Raw genomic sequence first — 18,981 nt, forward strand, 5'->3', positions numbered from 1 at the left:
GCGAACCTGAACTCTAGAAAATGTATATTTTACTCAGCAAACTGAAGCCAAACATAGTTCACAGCATCAAGCAAAATTCTTATCTTCGCTGCTGTCTTTTTAATAATAGCTCTGATGCAGTATTACGCAAAAACTGCCAGGGTTATTTTCTCCAAACTCTATGAAGAATTGTGGTATAAGCCAAGGAATAACTCAAAGGAATTTGGGGGCAGATCTGATTAATATAGAGAAACAGTGACCTTGATCTTTGTCCTTTGACTGTAATTTGATGCTATTTTTTTTTGGTCATCCTTCAATCCTCATTTGTGGCAACTTAGGAGAAAGTCCCTCAAGGCCTAGCAGAGATATGGCATCTAAGAGAATGGGACAGATATCACGCGCTTTGACCACCAAAATCTCTTCAGTTCATCCTTGAGTCCCGGTGGACCTCTATATCAAAATTTGAGGGGAACCCCTGATGGCATTCCAGAGATATCCAGTTAGCTAGGGGCGTTCCTAGTGCACCTACTCTGGCCAACTATCTCAACCAAGTTTAAAAAACAGATCCTTCTCAGAATTGAATGGAGTCATTCTTGGCTCCTGCTACACCTCTCCACTAAAGTTTGGTGAAATTCGGCTTTGTTTGTTTTTGTTCTCAATGTCACAATTGCAAATCCATTATGGCCTTAGAGGAGATAAAATTATGCTCTTTTCCTCACACTGGCCTTGAAAGAACTATGCGCTCTCCAGAGGTCCCCTCTAGTTGTGCCTTGATTTGGCTGTATTATTAACTTCAGAGGAAACTGAAAACAAAATTGCAATGTATCCTGAACTGTTCGGCTTTGAGAGGGAAACACAACAATACCCAACAGTTATTTGTTTTAGCGCCAACCCATTGATCACCTCGTGTGTGATCCTTTGATCTTTCACAATAGAAAGTCAACCTGCAATGATGACGGATCGTTTGAGGCGGCGCTGGTTTGTGTTGACCGCATCTACAACTGAGCGGGAATGCAGGGAGGTAGAAACCGAAAGAACGTGGAGACCATCTTTGAAACGATGACTCTATTCTGTGAATCTATGTATATTACATGTATGCTTCTGGGACAGCGAGTGAGACTTCCACCATCTGGGAAACATTATTCCGATTCCTCATTGTTGGATATTTGATGATGCTGGCACGAATGAGGCATGCAGAAAGAGAGAGAGAGAGAGAGAGAGAGAGAGAGAGAGAGAGAGGAGGGGGTAAACAAGGACAGATGATAGATGGACATGCAGGAAACCAGAGGAGGGCGCTGTTTGTATGACCAGATGATGTGGCCTTCACAAGGTTCCCCCAAACATGCTCATAACAGGAGGGAACAATAGAGGAGGACTTCCCATTCATACACTGTGTTAAATCAGTATTTTGCCAATGTAGCATACTAAACATTTCCAAGGAAACCAGTTGAAGCTATTATTTCATAACACACACATAAATATGTGCCTGTTTTGATGGTTATTTTATCAAGCGTGGAGGAGAAAGGAGGATCCAGGCAGCCTCATGGGGCTGAGGCACTTCTGTAACTCCCGTCCCATGTGAATCTGTCCCAGCTTGTGGGAGAAAAGGGAGGGAGCAAACTAAACTGGGAGGGTATGAAAGAAAGAATGCACCAAGATCTCATCATGTGATTTTTTTTCTCACTTTTTGTATAGTAGCAGAGTGATTGCATGTTTTTAGTTTGAGGCTCTTTGCAAATTTTTCCAGAGTCTCTCAGTTCTCTGGCTCTGTTTAATCCAACAGCATACTTTCCTGTCATTTTTTTTTTCTAGTCCACTTGCGTGACGTGTGAGTGGAGTTCCTGCCCTTGTTTCATGCGGTATAGTTTAGAGGAGAGGGAGAGGGACTTGTGGAGAGGCAGACATTTATTCAGCCTGTCAAATGGAAGATGAATTGAAGGCATAAACAAGAGGAGCTGTTGGTGTTTTGGCCTGAATGTGAGCGCTTTCTCCTCACAGGGAGCCAGACGACGACGAGGGAGAAGGACGTGCAGAAAGTTAGAGAGGAGAGGATAAGCTGCCTGATTCTGTCGGCCGTGGGCAAAGCTCGATGAGAAGTTACAGTTGAAGAGTCAGTCTGACACGGGAGGAGGAGCACCAGCCTGGGGGGGAACCACCAGTTCAGCCTTCTTCCAACAACAACAGGACAGGATGAGGTACCAAGGCAGGGTAAGAGCTTGACGCCCGAGATGATCCTTCCTCTGTTCTCACATTTAGTGCCGCACGCTGACTGCTTACAATGTGCACAACTCCTCACATGAATTAAAACACGTACTCACTACAGTCCTCCTCCCTCTCAAGATGCCAAAGAAGGAAAAGCAGAGCAAAAATAATTAAAATAATTAGTCGCTAGAAGATTTTATGTCCATGAGTCAGTGTGCAATTTAGGTTTTTGTTGAAGCTTTAACTCAAGCAGACCAAAGTGGATAAACTTGGCATTTTTCCAACAGAAGCATTTCTGGCACATCAGTGTGAGAGAGCCAGCTGTGGTACCACAAATGAACACCCAGGGACAGAGTGGTGGGGCAGGCCTTATAAGGAAGACGAGCTGAATGTAGTCGGTCCAGCAGAGCTTAGTCATGGGCCCTAGAGCCAAGTCCCACTGTTAGGTTTGCCTCCTCGCTGGCTGTTACGCCTGCTGCATCTACAGTACAAACCTGCACATTTCACTACAACTCCCTGATATCCAGCACTGCTGGGAGCCTGTCAGTTAGATCAGACCCTCATTGCTTTAACAAGTAAGCCTCAGGTCAGTTCACTGACTGTAACACTGTTTTCTAGCTGAATCCTCATTCCAGACCTGTAGCCCTGAGGATATCTCAGCCACAGTCTCTCCCAAAAAATACTCTCACATCCTTTAAAGTTTTCTACTTTGTGCATGTAACCCTTTTGGTTTTCATGTTCAAAATAAAATGTTTTGGAAGAACTTGCTGACTGTTGAAATTAAAATTGTTCCACTTGTTTTGGTTACTCACTAACTCATGACTGTGGAGACAGTGAAAACAATGTAAGCTGTGTTTTGGGATATATTTTCACCTTCAGGATTTTGGAAATCCCGAGATGTATCAAGCTCTGCCTTTCTCATGTAAAAATGAGGAGGAGGAATATGACGAATAGGCGTATTTCCCAAAAAGTTGGTATGTTGCTTTATGATAGAGGACCACACACACACACACACACACACACACACACACACACACACACACACACACACACACACACACACACACACACACACACACACACTATAGAGATACAGTGAGATGCAGGTACAATGTAGCTTTAAGACGTCATAAATATGGAGATAGACACACAGGGCACAGCGGTTACTGAAAATACATGAGAGTACATTTAAAGGTATTGGGTCTGCGGAAGAACCCTGTGACAGACCGTCGACCCGTCTGGGTGAACCCCACCTAACGCCCAATGTCAGCTGGGATAGGCTCCAGCCTCCCTGCAATCCTTAATGGATAAGCGGTATAGAAAATGGATGTCTGGGGAAGATGGAATGAAACGATTGAGTTCAAAGGAGTCTGTTAAAGTTCAGAGCCAGATCGAGCTGGCCAGATTGAGCCGGCCAGTAATCTTCCATAAATCCTTCCATAAATTATCTTCCGGTGTATTCTGAATGCACAGAAGTGTGTTTCACAATGATATAAAGGCCTCTATCCTTCTGCAATTAAGAACAGCCGTATAAAGACAATATTTGGTCTTCAGCGCCGATTATTTCTCCTCTAGTTTCGCTTCTGGAAATAAGAGCCTACTTAAAGTTGGCCAGGCTTGCAGGACAAACACATGTCCTCAGTGTGTGATATAACACGCACAGCCCCTGATACGCACAGCACAGAAACATTTAGCGGCATCCCCTGAATGCCTGCCCCAAACTCGACCTTAACATTCCTTCGTTGTATCCTTTGGAAAATCTGACTGTGGACTGTAATTACCATCTGTTGGAAGCCCACCTGCAGGAATGAGAGAACAATACTCCAAGGTGAAGCAGAGAGGATTGGCTTCATCAGAAGTGTGTGGTGACTTTCCTTTGCTCTCAGGTCTTGGCTATCTTCCACTGTTGTGCTCTTGTTGTTTTAAGGATGTCCCTGCATCTAAGTGCTCGGAGGTAAATGAACTTTTACCGATGTGAACCAGCCAAATGAGACCCTTGAGAGACACTTGCATTCAAGAAAAACAGAAGTCCTGTGGAAGTCTCGTCCCTTTGTTCCACTCTCTGCTTGCATGTTTTATTGGAGGCAAACAAAGTGAAACAGCAGGGGTTTTCTCATAAACGGATCTTTGAACTTGAAGATAGAGTGGGCGGTAGGGCATTGATCTCGGTAATCAGTAAGTATATGCGTGCATTTGTGTGACTAATATTTTACAAGCGGCGCATCTGACGGCATCCATCAGCAGATTGGTAATTACTTCCTATCTGTACTATGATGTTTGGCATCATGGGGAGGTTGACATGTACACACTGGTTTTAACTCTGTCTGGCGATACGTGTTGTGTTTACTGTACATACCGCACATATTAATACGCTATCCCCCCACCTCTCTCTCTCTCACTCTCTAGAGGAGTTGGCCCTATCTGTTTATCATTTGGATTCTTAAAATGTCTTCATTGTTCCATCTTGGCTTGGTTCTGTGGAAGTGTTCTCAACTGCGTGGGTTGTTTTGTGGATGCGGTCCGTAAGGTTTTAGTTGTTTGCCTTGTGGAGATAGTTTTGAAATACAAATAGTGTCAAATAGTGTCTCTTCATGAATGGATATTTTATAATATATGTTACAATTACTGCCATATTTAACAGCAGATGTTAGTTCTTTACGAACTGAATAGATGCAGTGTGCATCACATGAAATGGGAATAGAGCTTTTGTTCCCTCTGCAGGTGAAAGTGTGTAACGACACCCAGAAGATCAGTAAGACAAGGGATCCGATTCTTGGTGTTAAAACATAGATCTCCTGCTCTCTTTTCATCCAGGAGGTGGATATTGAAGGACGGGTGCGCCTGGTGATGGAGAGTGCCTTGACTGCCCGGGACAGGGTAGGGGTGCAAGATTTTGTCTTGCTGGAGAACTACAACAGTGAGGCGGCCTTCATAGAGAACCTGCGGCGACGTTTCAAAGAAAACCTAATTTATGTAATAAATCCTCCAGTTTCCTATTATTTATATTCCAGATAGTGTAAAGAAACATATTTGAATGGTGTGATTTGCTTTTTTCATATTTTGGTGCAGACTTACATCGGCTCAGTGTTGGTGTCGGTGAACCCGTACAAAGAGCTGGAGATTTACTCCAAGCAGCAGATGGAGCGCTACAGAGGGGTCAGCTTCTATGAAATATCACCTCACATGTGAGTTTAATAAAGACTTCATATTTGATGTTTCATTTGCTTAATATCATAGTAAAACTGTTGGTGAAATGAGATCTGGCTCACACCGTGAATCGCACCTGCTGTTTTTACTGTTCTTTTCTCCTCAGTTATGCAGTATCAGACAACACCTACAGGGCCATGCGGACGGAGAGGAAGGATCAGTGTATCCTTATATCTGGAGAAAGTGGAGCAGGTAAAACAGAAGCATCCAAGAAGATCCTCCTCTACTATGCTGTCAACTGCCCCACTAATGATCGCATGGCCGCCCTGGGAGACCGCCTACTTCAATCCACCCCTGTTCTGGAGGTATTTGACCTTATAGCTTTTCACAGTAAACATCATTATCATAAATACAAGTGCAGTTCATTCAGATACCACTTATCTGATTGATCATAAAAAATCCAGATAAAAAAAATCCCTTGATCGTTGTTATTTGGTTTTTGCTCCTAATTCTCTTTTCCTCCTTCTAATTCCATGGCTGTTTGTCTTCTTGCAGGCATTCGGCAATGCCAAAACACTGAGGAACGACAACTCCAGCCGGTTTGGAAAATACATGGATATTCAGTTTGATTTCAAGGTGAACAGTCCAGTATTGAAATAATGGGCCTGATTCATGACATGCTGTCTAAATCATTGTAAAACTAATCCAACTCTCATTTTATTCTTGTTGGCAGGAAGCAAAACCTGATTGCCCTTTGCTCCAGACATCTATTGTGTTCCTCTTTTGAAATTAAAGTCTTTGCAACCCTGGGTGATTGCCAGCTATAACAGATGTCAGAGCAAGGATTACCAGTGCTTCCTGTCTGTAGGACTAAATAGAGGGCTAAAAAAAAAATCCAAACATGAATAAAAACATTTCATGAATGAATGAGGAACAGTGCTATGACATCAGACCGGGTCAAGCTAATTATCATAGAGCTGAACTATTGAATTTAAAGCTGCTTTTATCCGCGCTTTAACAACCTCTCCCAGGGGGCACCAGTCGGAGGTCACATTCTCAACTACCTGCTGGAGAAATCTCGAGTCGTACACCAGAACCACGGTGAGAGAAACTTCCACATCTTCTATCAGCTTCTGGATGGAGGGGACGAAGCCCTGCTAGACTCACTGGACCTTGAAAGAAACCCTCAGAACTACCACTATCTGGTTAAGGTGTGTAGTGGTGCAGAAGTGTGACTCCCCTGATGGATCACTTGTTTTCACACTGAGGGCTAAAGTGATCTTGAATTATCCTGTTCAGGGAAACTGTCCCAGGGTCAGCTCCATTAGTGACAAGAATAACTGGAAGGCTGTGTTGAGTGCCCTGCCTGTTATTGGCTTTACTGAGGATGAGGTTCAGGTCAGTAACCATCGTGCCCCTGAATAAACACTGTGGCTCTGTTTGCTGCTTTGCTGTATGAAAGTGAAATGTTTTAAGGTGTTTTTGTGATGTGTATCATATTGAGGATATTATTTTTCAGCGTATCTTCACTATTATTTGTGCACTATTGTTTTGCCAGATACATTTTTTCTGGGGCTGTCGAACAATCAAATTAATCACATGCTTTCTAATTAATGAACTAATTAATCAAAATGAATCACACATATCAATTTTGGCTGTAGCGACAGGGTTCAGCAACTCTTTTTGTCTGCATTGATCGCTATACAAAACCATGAAGTGTTGAGTCTTCTTCCTCTTTTCCTTTTCTCAATCAACTTTTTCTATGTCTTTTCATTTCTGGCAAACTAGATGCAGCCAAGTTGTTTTGCTGCCCTCCAGTGGTTACTTGCAACTCTCGGCGTGCTAAATCCACATATGGGGGTCCTGGGGCAAGGGCGCAATTAAGGGCTTACTTTTTAAACACGTTATTTCTTTTGTTTCTGTAGTCACTTAAGGAATCCAAATGAATGCATTGTTTTACAAATCCTACTTATTTCATTTTAATGGGATTATGTGTTGACTATATTTGTAGCTATCATTGACCCATAAGAGATATTTGAAGATTTCCGCTCAAAAATAAGACTCTGTTTCTTCCTCTTCATTAACGATCGCATTCTCAATAACACTTGAAATGTTTTTGGTTAAACAAAACAAATCGGCTCACATGCTGCTCCTTCCCGTTTCTCACAGAAATTGCTGAACATCATCGCAAGTGTTCTCCATCTGGGTAACACTCAATTTGGAGAGGGAGAGGAAGGAGAAACGTATATTACCACAGAGACTCCGATAGCAAATGTTGTGAAGGTCAGAATGGTCCCACTTGTATTACTAGATGTTCAAATATGCACAAACGCTTGCGACTGTGAGAACAGATGTGTTGTTGTTGTTTTGCAGCTGCTGGGTGTCGATGGCTCAGCCCTCAACGAGGCTCTCACTCATAAGAAACTCACTGCCAAAGGAGAAGAGGTGAACATCTTCTTCTTGTACACTTAGTTGTGTACATAAGTGGTTATATAATTCTAACGTCATACTTGCTTTGCAGATGATCAGCCCATTAAGTTTTGAGCAGGCTGTTTCTGCGCGTGATGCCTTAGCAAAGGCTGTGTATGGTCGGACTTTCACCTGGTTGGTGGAGAAGATAAACAGATCACTGGCTCTCAAGGTGCGCACCTCCCTTTGACAAGACAGTAGAAGAAATTCCACAGTGTATCTAATTGCGCGATTGTTTTGTGACACAGGATGAAATCCACCACAGCGGTAAAGGCTCCTCAGTCATTGGTCTTCTAGACATCTATGGCTTTGAGGTCTTGCAGCATAATAGGTATGAATTATAATCAGCTACTTCTCATCATGGGCTTGTGTTTGCACGCACAACTCATGTATGCATCTTTCTCTTTTTCCTGTAATGATAGTTTTGAGCAGTTCTGCATCAACTACTGCAATGAGAAACTCCAGCAGCTGTTTATTGAGCTCACTCTCCGATCAGAGCAAGAGGAGTACGAGACCGAGGGAATAGCTGTGAGTCTGCTGTTGGTTTGGTAGTTAGAACACATACGTCTGATATATTTTTTTATAATTACATGCAAACCCAAAATTAAAACCTCTTATTTCAGTGGGAGACGGTGCAGTACTTTGACAACAAGATCATTTGTGACCTGATCGAGGAGAAGCACAAGGGCATCATTGCTATTCTGGTGCGCATTACAAATCCTAGTTGAGAAGTTTGTTTGTGGCTGTGTTGTTATTTTTCCATCTGTGCCTTTCTTACAGGATGAGGAGTGTATGAGACCTGGAGATACTTGTGATGTCTCCTTTTTAGAGAAATTGGAGGACACACTTGGCGGCCATCCACACTTTGTCACGTACGAGTCATCTCAAATCCAGCATTGCTTTATGTGCAGAGATGTGCAAACATTTCAGCAGGTGGTTGCATGTTAATGCATGTCCATGTGTGTCTTTCAGTCACAAATTGGCTAATGGAAAAACACGCAGAGTGATGAGCAGAGAGGAGTTCAGACTGCTACATTATGCTGGAGAGGTCAACTACAATGTCAATGGTACTTTTATCATCACTTGCGCTGGCCAGGCTTATTTCATTGACACACACTGATGAAAAATTGTTTGTTTTTGTGTGACTCATTCAGGTTTTCTGGACAAGAACAATGATTTGTTAAACAGGAACCTGAAAGAGGTGAGCGTACTGAAAATGGATGTGGTAGAGCTTCATCCCGACCTTTACAAACCTGTTGTGTTGACATGTGGTTGCATGGTTTGTCTCTGTTCAGGTCATGTGCCAGTCAGACAACCAGATCATAAACCACTGCTTCCGCAGAGAGGAAGTAATCGACCAGAAACGCCCAGAGATGGTGAAAAATTCTTCTTCTTATATTTCTCTTCCTAATTTTTTTCCCTGAAGGGTTTTTTGGTGACTTTTGGTGAGGTTTAAAGTATGTCAAGGGTTTATGATCATGTATTAATAGAAACAATGTAGATACCCATTCTCTCTCTCTCTCCACACAGAAAACTTCTCTTAGTTTAATGTTTTTCCATCCTTCCACCAGGCTGCCACAAACTTTAAAAACAGCCTGATGAAACTTATGGAGATCCTCATGTCTAAAGAGCCATCTTATGTGCGCTGTATCAAACCCAACGATGCCAAGCAGCCAGGTACGCTATTGTATTAAAGTGTGCATTGTATTATGAATCCTTACATTATTTTGATTAGTTGTAATTGTGCTAATACTCTGAAATCAGCATTCTACTATGTACAAATGAAATAGCAGGGTAAAGCAACAACATTATTCAGTCAGGTGAAGAAATTCTGCTTTTGAGCAGAAAAGTCACTCTTTAAGTGATTCATTCTGATTAATTCCATGTTCTCATTCTCTCTGTCAAGGATTAATGAAGCTGTTAAATCTCCTGCAGGTGTTTCCCAAAATAAAGAAGAGAATGTGTCATCAGAAACATTTTATTTTGACTGAAGAAAAAAGGAATTATTGAGTTGCATCAGCAGCAAATTTTCACTGGGAATTTGATTAAGTTGAGTCAAATTCTGTTTATATAGCCCCAAAAATATGAGTTACTCAATCTGGATTTTACAATCTGTCAAAATAAAATGCCTTCTGTCCTTAAACCCTATATTCTAGTGAGAAAAAAACTCAAAAATCAAAGGGCTTCATTCTATTTTGAAACAAAAGACATTGAAATGAATAGAAATAGAAAAATAGCAGAACTGTTTCATTTGAGGTGAATAAAAGCTGTTTTAAAACTTATGTCGCGTAATCTACTGATATATCATGATGTAATGAAATGTCTTCTCTCGCAGGCCGGTTTGATGAAGTTCTGGTCAGACACCAGGTGAAGTACCTGGGCCTAATGGAGAACCTGAGGGTCAGGAGAGCTGGCTTTGCCTACAGACGACGCTTTGAGGCCTTCCTGCAGAGGTAACTGACTCACTGACTGTTCATTCTGTGTTTGCCTACTTTTCCTAGAATTATGTGTGAATGCTCCCAGGTATAAGCCCCTGTGCCCTGAAACGTGGCCCAATTGGCACGGCAGACTGGTAGATGGTGTGTCCACACTGGTAAACCACCTGGGCTACAAACCTGAAGAGTACAAACTGGGCAGGTATTGTTTCAGTGAAGAGAAAATAAAGAAAGTTTTCACATCAGTGGTTGCACCCTATTAAGCTAGATTGAATTGTTCTATCCACTTTCTGTAGGTCGAAAATCTTCATCCGTTTCCCTAAAACTCTATTCAACACTGAAGATGCACTAGAAGCAAAGAAGCCAGAGATAGGTGAGTAACAACGACAAGGATTAGAAACACGAGAGGAATATTGTAACTTCCTAGTCATATATTTACCACGTCCATTTGTGTCACCTGTGCTGTTCTACTCTGTCATGTTGCAGCTCTGAAACTGCAGACATCCTGGCGTGGCTACAGAGAGAGAGCCAAATACCAGCGTATCAGACATGCAGGTCCTTGCACCCACTATATTTCCTTCCTCTCCCTAAGAACTGTGTCCCCATAAAAAATGGAAGTAAATACAAGCAAAACTGCTCACACATGATATCACATTTATTATGTTTTTCCATTTAATACTTTTAAACAGAATATTCCATACTTTCACGTGCCAATCATGTTCAAATTACAGCCAAATGCATACATCTTGTGTTTTCTGCTGTCCTGACATCTATTTGGGGCCTTAGCTATGCTTTACCGACACAGGATGCTCTCTTTGGGTGTGTGTGTGTGTGTGCGTGCGTGCGTGCGTGCGTGCGTGCGTGCGTGCTTGTGTGTGTGTGTGTGTGTGTGTGCAGTGATAGTGATCCAGTCTGCGTGGCGAGGGATGAAAGGACGCAGAAAGGCTAAGAGGCGTCGACAGGCTGCTGACTTGATTCGCAGGTGCTTGACTGTTCCAGTGAAACCTTGTTACTCTGTGTATTTGTTTACAGTAGTGTTTTCTATGAAGTACAAACACTTTCTCCATGTTTCTAAGGTTCATAAAAGGCTTCATCTACCGTCATGAGGAATACTGCCCTGAGAATGCGTACTTCCTGGATCATGTACGCTACTCCTTCCTCAAGAAGCTACGCAAAAACCTGCCCAAGAATGTTTTGGACAAAGACTGGTTGACGCCTCCTCCCTCTCTTGTTGAGGTACAATCAGAGGTTGACTGACATGTGGTCTTCCAGAGATAAATGTGTGCTGAAGATACAAATGTACATTGTTGATTCTGTGGCGTCACGCAGGCCTCGGAGCACCTGCGGGAGCTGCACATGAGGAACATGGTACTGAAGTACTGCAGGAGGGTCCAGCCTGAATGGAAGCATCAGGTACACTCATAACATTCAGCAGAATCTCACTTGCTTTTTTTTTTGTGAATAAGCCACTGATTTTTTTTTTTTTTTTTTATCTTGCTTGATCCTTTTCTCCCCTGTAGATGACACAGAAGGTTATAGCCAGTGAGATCTTCAAGGACCAGAAAGACAGTTATCCTCAGAGTGTTGGCAGGCTGTTCTTGGACTCCAGGATTGGTAGGTGTTCATATATTGTTTAACAAAGTTTACCTGTACAGATGTTTTGAAAATACGTACATTTATTCTCCTGTTGCTTTATACAGAACGCGAGCAAATTAACCTCAAAGTGGTCCAGACACTCGGCAATGATAAAGTGCAGGTAACTTTAAATTCTTTCTTTCTTTCTGAGAACGATCGTTAAAATGCCTCGTGAACTTTGATCTGCCTCCCTGTGATGCGTCTGCTTGTGTGTCTCAGTATGGCGTTCCAGTCATAAAGTATGACAGGAGGGGTTTTAAACCTCGCCCTCGCCAGCTGCTCCTCACCAACAACTTTGCTGTACTTGTGGACAAAACCAAGCTCAAGCAGAGGGTGGACTACACAGCTCTGAGAGGTGAAAATCATCTCTGACTAGAATGTGTCACGTGAAATGTGACCCCTGCTTAGCTCGTGTGTGTCATTATTTGGAAAAAAAAGAAACAAACAACTAAAGCAATATCTCTCTCAAAAAAGGTATTTTGCCTTCATAGTACTCACAAATAGTGAGCTTACTATGATGTTTTTTTCACTGCTGCATCGAGTTAAATATACGAGGTTGGTGTTTCTGCGTTCTGGAGCCACATAGAAGTGACGCAGCGGTGAAATAACATCATTATGAGCTATTTGTGAGTACTTGAAAGGCACATTCATTTTTTTTGGGGGGGGGGGGTGAAACGATGCTTAAACAGGCATTACTTCTGACTGTGTCCCTAAGTGGAGGGTTTCTCTTTGAGCAGGTATCTCTGTGAGCTCTCTCTGTGATGGGATGCTGGTTCTGCATATGCCCAGCGAGGACAATAAGCAGAAGGTACAGTGGGGACATTTTGTTGTGTTGCATCCGCAGAGTTGTTCTAAATCCAGCTGTGTCTACTTCAGGGTGATGTGGTGATGCACTGCAACCATGTGATCGAGCTGGTGACCAAACTCGCCATGATGGCCAAAACGATTGACTATGTCAATATCAGACCGGGCAGGTGAGACTTAGTTTCCCATCTGAAAATCCAAAGATGCCTGTCTGATATTGCTCATCATCTTGTCTTTTTCGTTACTCTCTTTGTAGCATCAGGTTCTCTGTGGCCCGAGGCAAGGAAGGAATAATTGACTTCGTCAGGGGCTCCGAGCTGAAGGTGGCCAAAGGCAAACGAGGACATCTGCTAGTGGTGAGTCAGCAGCTGGACTGATGTCATGCGGGGAGCCTGCAGGGAGGAGTTAAAAACATTTTTGGCCAGCTGACTGAATTTAATCTGATTCCCCTTCATAGACAGCCCCTCGGACCAGCACCACATGAAGAAGCCAGGATCCCTTGGGAGAACCAGGCAAACCTTCTTCAAGCTAACTGGAGGATTGCCGCTCTGAAGTTGTTATGATGCAGCAAATATGATACCAGAAGCAAAACTAACATATCCCTCGATAATTAATATGCTTCGTAGATATTTAAAGAATGCCATGATTCAATAAGGATTTTTTTTAAAAGATGAAACCAAAACACAACATGAAGTCATCACAGTTCCAAATGCTTCATCTCTTTATTGTCATTCATACACACATATACATTATTTTTCACTTTTATCAAATATAAAATGTCATATGAAAAACACTGTCTCTGTATTGTACCAAAAATAATAAAAAAAATAACACAAATAAATAGAATGTTAATAAATATGTCAATAAATAGTAAATATATCTTTGGAAAGTCCAGTGAATTGAAGGCTCAGGGGAAAAACAGGATGTAGAGATGTGCTGTTGCTGTTGTGTAAACCTATTGCTAATTTACAGTCAGAGGTGAGATAGAAACTTGGGGAAATACCCAGGAAAACCCTTCAGCTGTTAAACATCATGTTGAAAATTCACTAAAACGACAGCTCATTGTAATATACCTCTGAAGCACTTCATGAAACAAAAACAAGGCAAGTTGGCAGAAGAAAATATTGAGTCATAGCTGTGTTTTAGATTCGAGAAGGAGGAAATCTCTTGCCAGCTTGGTGAGGTAAAGGTTGAGATCCCTCAGAATGATGTAAACCTCCACTCGGCTTTCCCATTCGGTTTTGGAAGTGTTTACTTGCATCAGAGGTGTCATCACTGTTGGAGAGGTTGGTTTAACCTGGGAATTCTTCATGTAGCTCAACTAGAGAAGGAGGCAAAAGCATTAGTCCGTCACTGAGTCCAACAAACTGTGAAAAGGTGACAAAACTGTAGGTGGATTTGAGGAGGGTTCATACCTTGCTGCTGACTTGCTTCATCAGGTCCCTCAGGTCCAGCTGAATGTGTTTGATGCTACGAAGTAAAGCGCTGTGGGTCTTCTGAGTTGTCATCTGGTCTTTTGCTTCCTTCTCCAGCTGCTGTCTCTTCCACTCCAGCCAAGTCCTGTATACTTGCATGTCAGAGAAGGCAGCCTGCAGTCGGTCCTGATCCTGAAAGCACCAGAAACAACCATATCATGACACAATCAGTGTTGCTCAACCACCTCTAAATGCATGGTTAAGTCTGTGGTGATGATTCTCAGAAATGTTCTTGATTCTCACTTTCTCAGAAAATTAGAGGGATTTTTAGACTTCAGTATCAAACTAACCGTGAGCTTGAGCCAGCTGTAGAAGTCTGTAGAAGGTGATGGCAGGCCCTTTAACTGCCCACCTCTGTCCTCAAAATGCCTATTTCCCAGCTGCTGCTCCTTCTGTTTCAGTAAACATAGCAATGATTAAAAAAAATGTCCAAGCTTAAGTCACATTCAGTGTGTAGAAAGCTGACCAGTCACAAGCACTCACATATTTCATCAACAGCTGCTGGACACGGGTTCGGGTCAAACTTGCAAGACGAAAGGAGTTGCTATATTTGGTCCTTGAAATGGATGAAAACGGAGCAGACGACTCCACACAGCTCAGAATGCAGCAAAGTAGGAAGAGAGCACAGGACCAGCGAGTCATCTGGAAGAGAAACAGGAGTCCTTCTACATATTTTGTCTATTTTACATAAAACAATTTGATTGCAGTCAATCCTTATTTTCTGTTATATTTAATTTGTACTCTCCAAAGGGTTAATCAAAAGCTTTTCAGGGCTGACAAAACTTGTTCTCTGAATCTCAGCTAATTTTTAGTTAGTATCTAACATCTAATCATATTTCTGGAGGGAAATACACTTCAAATACTTTCTTTATTACATAATTTTGCTAACACTGTAATTGGTACAGAAAAAAAATGCATAACAAGAGATGTGTCTCAGTTCCTCAGCAGTTTCGGTGTAGGAAGGAAACATTTTTGCAATGCTGTGTCATTTCGTCGACAGCAATCTTCATATAAAATTTGTGCAAGGTCCCGAACACAAATTTTCTCTGTGCGACTACCTATCTGAAAGTATCCAGACACATTTTTTTCACAGATGAAGATTCATCTAAAAAGAAGCAAATCATCTTTTTTTTGTGGTTATTGTCCATTTTTTAAATTTGAATCGTCACCTCTTGTCCGACACGCTTGTCAACAGGCATCTCGTCACCGAGCGCAGCTCACTGTTGAGCTCAGGCAGCGCTGCTGAGGCAGGTTAGTGTCCTCTGAGGTTTTCCTCCGACAACTAAACAGTGCCACATCTGCTCCTCTATAATTCCAAATTGAGACTCTGACGTTCCTAGTGTCCAAGAATTGGGGGGAGTCTCCCACCAAATATGCTTATATGCTCCACTATAAACAGGCTGCACTTATCACATTTGTCACCTGCTACAGATAATAAGTCCACAAATGAATCGGAGAATAATCTGATCATTCACACTGTCGTGCCTACAAACACCCAGCTCATGTTCAAAGTATCTTCACAGCAAGACTCACCGTGGAGGAGCAGTGAACACCACTGTGAGGGAAACACCTTCATGCTGCTGCTTAGCTCATGTTCAGTTTATATATTTGTCCTGTTCTTGTTTTCGGTTTCAAATGCAAGTGGAGTTTTTTTTTCTTTTCTTTTTTACTCTCTCACTGTCATACTCTTTGAGCATCTTGCGGTCACTGACATAATTTATAGAGAAGTGAGGAGGTTACTCATAAGAAACTCTACTGTATACATTCAAGAGTTACTCAAATCAGTCAAGATACAAAGAAAGTAAACTAAAATTGGGGGTTTCAATCAGTTTCAGGGCAAAGTTGGTAAAAGGAATTGAAAGAATTTTACTTTAGTAATTACATTAGTCATCAAAAGATTGTGCTAAAACCAAAATATAGTTCAGTTATAGAATAGTTTTTATCTGTGAAAAATCGAGGGAGCTTTACTGTATTTCCTGCTTTCCTGGTAACCAAAACTAAGAAATGCCTTGGATTTTTATTGTTACTCATGTATTCTATTCTGTTTTAAATGATGTGCAGTAGTGAGAGAGAATGAATGGATCTGAGTGGAACTATTAATTGAGGAATTTGTTAATCTGTTATTTATCCCTTTTTTTAATGAATTTGCTTCACATGTAATCTCAGCACCACCGGGAGAGAGTTTCTTCTGAGAGCTAAATAAAGGCTGGCGACGATTATATGAGTTCCTTTTCTCTACCCAGGCAGAGTTACTTCCCTGTGCGTCGTCTGATCATTGTCTTATCAGTGTCTCAACAAGGAATAGTGATATAAACCCTTCCATTCCTGCAGTTTCACCGCATGGTTAGCTGACTATGATGCATGGCAAAAACTGAAAAGCTTTTGGGATGACTAAAATCTAGACTTTAGTTTCTCAAAAGACTCTACAGACTTGACTGTGCAGTTTTAGGGAATATTCTGGGAGTCTCATGATGAAGATGAGTAACAACTTAAACAGTTTCCCTCAATCGCACAACAAAAACCCCCCACGAAAACAAGAGGAGATGAAAATTACCACCTTGACTTTAATATTATTAAAAGTTTATTATAAAATGATCACATGCACATATCTGATGACATCTGACATCTTAAGGTAAAACAATGACGTTAAATATGAAAAGTCGCGCTTTTTTCCTCCTCTTTCAAATTATGATTTGACACAAAACTTTCCCAGTTTGAAGAAAGGTGCATCTAGCAGTAACTCCAAAACTGAAAAAGTGAGATTGTTTTAGGTGCTAGATCAGCCTTGTTTTAGCCTCTTTTCTCTGGCTCCCAGAAAGTTTTATGCTGAATCGTAACATTTAAGCTTTATATCTTAGTCTTCCTCACCACTTTTTTTTTTGTCCTGCACCTGAATCCTGCTTGAGGTCATCAAAATGAAGGTCTTTGTCTGTTTTGTAGTCCAGGCTTTACAATGTGGAGCACAACATTTTATTGGTATTGTCATCTTTATTTTGTTGGAATTTCTTCGCTTGTGTGATTTATTTTATTTCCCATTTTTGTGAACAGCTTTTTTATTTAACAGTTTAAAATGAAAAAAAAAGCAAATATTTATTGATAAAAAAGTTTGCTGCTTGAAACATCACAATTCCCTGAAAAACTGCAGATAAAATAAAAAAAACAAAACACTGTTTGACTTCAGCTTTCTAGATTTTCCAGTAAATATCCTTGGTGGCCCAGCTGTTGCACTTCTTTTTTTTTACCCTACTTACCCTGTACTGTGAGCAATGCCGACCCGGTAACAAATACCTTGGTTTTTTTTTTCAAAGTTGGCCAATAAAATTGATTCTGATTTGAAACTGGACTGTTTTCTTCAAAGCTTGAGGAAAAGAAAAAAACACAATTATAAATAAGATTAAAATTATTTGTTGGTAAATTCCAAACCAAGGTCTGATAAAATTATATACTGCAGAAAGTTACCTGCTTGAGGTAGTTATCATGTTTTTTTATGTGTACATCTTGAACTTATTTATCAGTGAATATGGAATAAATATAGTTAGCTGGTTTAATACCTATTTGTTATTTTGTGATCTACAGTTCATTGTGCTAAAAACAATGCAGCTGAGTTGTACCCCCCCCCCCCCCCCCTTAACAAAACACAACTACAATGAACCCTTTAGACCTACATTTTCTGATGCCATGCATTTGCTATCTTTCTTTTAAGTGTGTCAAGAGGCACTGGTGTGTTTTGAGTAAAATAAACTGGCACTGGTCTATGAAGTTCCTCTTCCATTTGTGATAAAACCTGCAATTATTTTCAAAATATCAGAAAATCTTGATAAAACCCTTAAAAATCCCTTCTCAATAGGAATCAAACTTCTGGAGGTTTCCACCTACCTCTTTGTGGTGTAGCAGTTTCACTTTGGCATATCAGGGCTTTCGGGTGTTGCATGCCAGCATGAAACTCTAGGCAGTGTCTTTGTACTTTACCTCTGGAGGGCTGAGGTAATAGTTTGTCCCAGTTACAATGGTTCAAAGCTCATTCTGTGTGCATCGGGACACGAGCTACAACTGTTCTGTCTATCTTTACAGTTTACTACTGTCCAACAACAGTGCCTTTGTGGCATTTGTGAATCTTTGTTAAATAAATATACGCGTAAAATAAAATTGCTTTTTATGTGTCCGTGAATCATAAGTAAAATGCATGTGAGGCAGTGTTTAGATAGGTTTTCATTGCGATGATGATCAGCATTGTGTGTATAAACATACATGTTACTCAAATGAATCACTTAGACCAGGGGTGGGCAATCATGTGCCATGGAGGGCCGTGTGTATGCAGGTTTTCCTTCCAACCAAACACTTTAACAGGTGATTTCACTGATTAACACACCTTCAGCCACAGAAGAGTGTTAATCAGTGAAATCACCTGTTAAAGTGTTTGGTTGGAAGGAAAACCTGCATACACACGGCCCTCCATGGCACATGATTGCCCACCCCTGACTTAGACCGATGACTGAGATTGCCAATTCAGCCCAAATTACCTATATTTTGCAACACTGTTATATTTAAAAAAACAAACAAACATCTATTGTTCAAAAAATTCCCTCTAGAACATTGTTTCAAAAATCGAACTCTCCGGTAGAGGTCAGTTAGTGATGCCTTCTCACATGGTTAAGAAATGTTAAAGGTGTCTCTCAAGGATCAATTTTAGGGCCTCTGCTATTTGCAAGAGGAATTCCTGGTGCCTAAGTCCCTCTACAGTTGAGGTCAGTGCTCTCAAGAACAATCCACCCATCCAGCCATCAGGCGAGAGGCGGGGTTCACCCTGGACAGGTCACCAGTTTATCACAGGGCCA

At 41.4% G+C, this 18,981-nt stretch overlaps 2 protein-coding genes across 2 annotated transcripts; one reads left to right on the top strand and one right to left on the bottom strand.

The window, feature by feature from the left end:
• The first annotated feature begins 1,661 nt into the window (after positions 1–1,661).
• Positions 1,662–13,515, top strand: LOC147248764 (unconventional myosin-Ic-like). Its single transcript, XM_086225890.1, has 32 exons — positions 1,662–2,187; positions 4,996–5,154; positions 5,251–5,366; positions 5,495–5,693; positions 5,884–5,964; positions 6,360–6,539; positions 6,628–6,726; positions 7,498–7,611; positions 7,702–7,773; positions 7,850–7,969; positions 8,046–8,128; positions 8,220–8,325; positions 8,421–8,501; positions 8,578–8,669; positions 8,770–8,864; positions 8,952–8,998; positions 9,093–9,173; positions 9,369–9,474; positions 10,133–10,250; positions 10,321–10,434; positions 10,529–10,605; positions 10,719–10,787; positions 11,130–11,214; positions 11,309–11,468; positions 11,562–11,645; positions 11,753–11,846; positions 11,933–11,988; positions 12,087–12,222; positions 12,605–12,675; positions 12,744–12,841; positions 12,928–13,027; positions 13,129–13,515. The coding sequence occupies exons 1-32, from the start codon at positions 2,170–2,172 to the stop codon at positions 13,153–13,155; spliced, it is 3,138 nt and encodes a 1,045-aa protein (XP_086082016.1). The 5' UTR covers positions 1,662–2,169; the 3' UTR covers positions 13,156–13,515.
• Positions 13,368–18,150, bottom strand: LOC147248765 (uncharacterized). The gene is made up of 5 exons (XM_086225891.1): positions 18,023–18,150; positions 14,630–14,788; positions 14,437–14,538; positions 14,087–14,278; positions 13,368–13,992 (listed from the first exon to the last, which is right to left on the bottom strand). The coding sequence occupies exons 2-5, from the start codon at positions 14,786–14,788 to the stop codon at positions 13,801–13,803; spliced, it is 645 nt and encodes a 214-aa protein (XP_086082017.1). The 5' UTR covers positions 18,023–18,150; the 3' UTR covers positions 13,368–13,800.
• Positions 18,151–18,981: the final 831 nt, after the last annotated feature.

Source organism: Aulostomus chinensis, chromosome 15 (genome assembly GCF_037954235.1).
Source record: "Aulostomus chinensis isolate RoL2024-O1b breed Wild chromosome 15, RoL_Achi_v1.0, whole genome shotgun sequence".
Classification (NCBI taxonomy): Eukaryota; Metazoa; Chordata; class Actinopteri; order Syngnathiformes; family Aulostomidae; genus Aulostomus; species Aulostomus chinensis.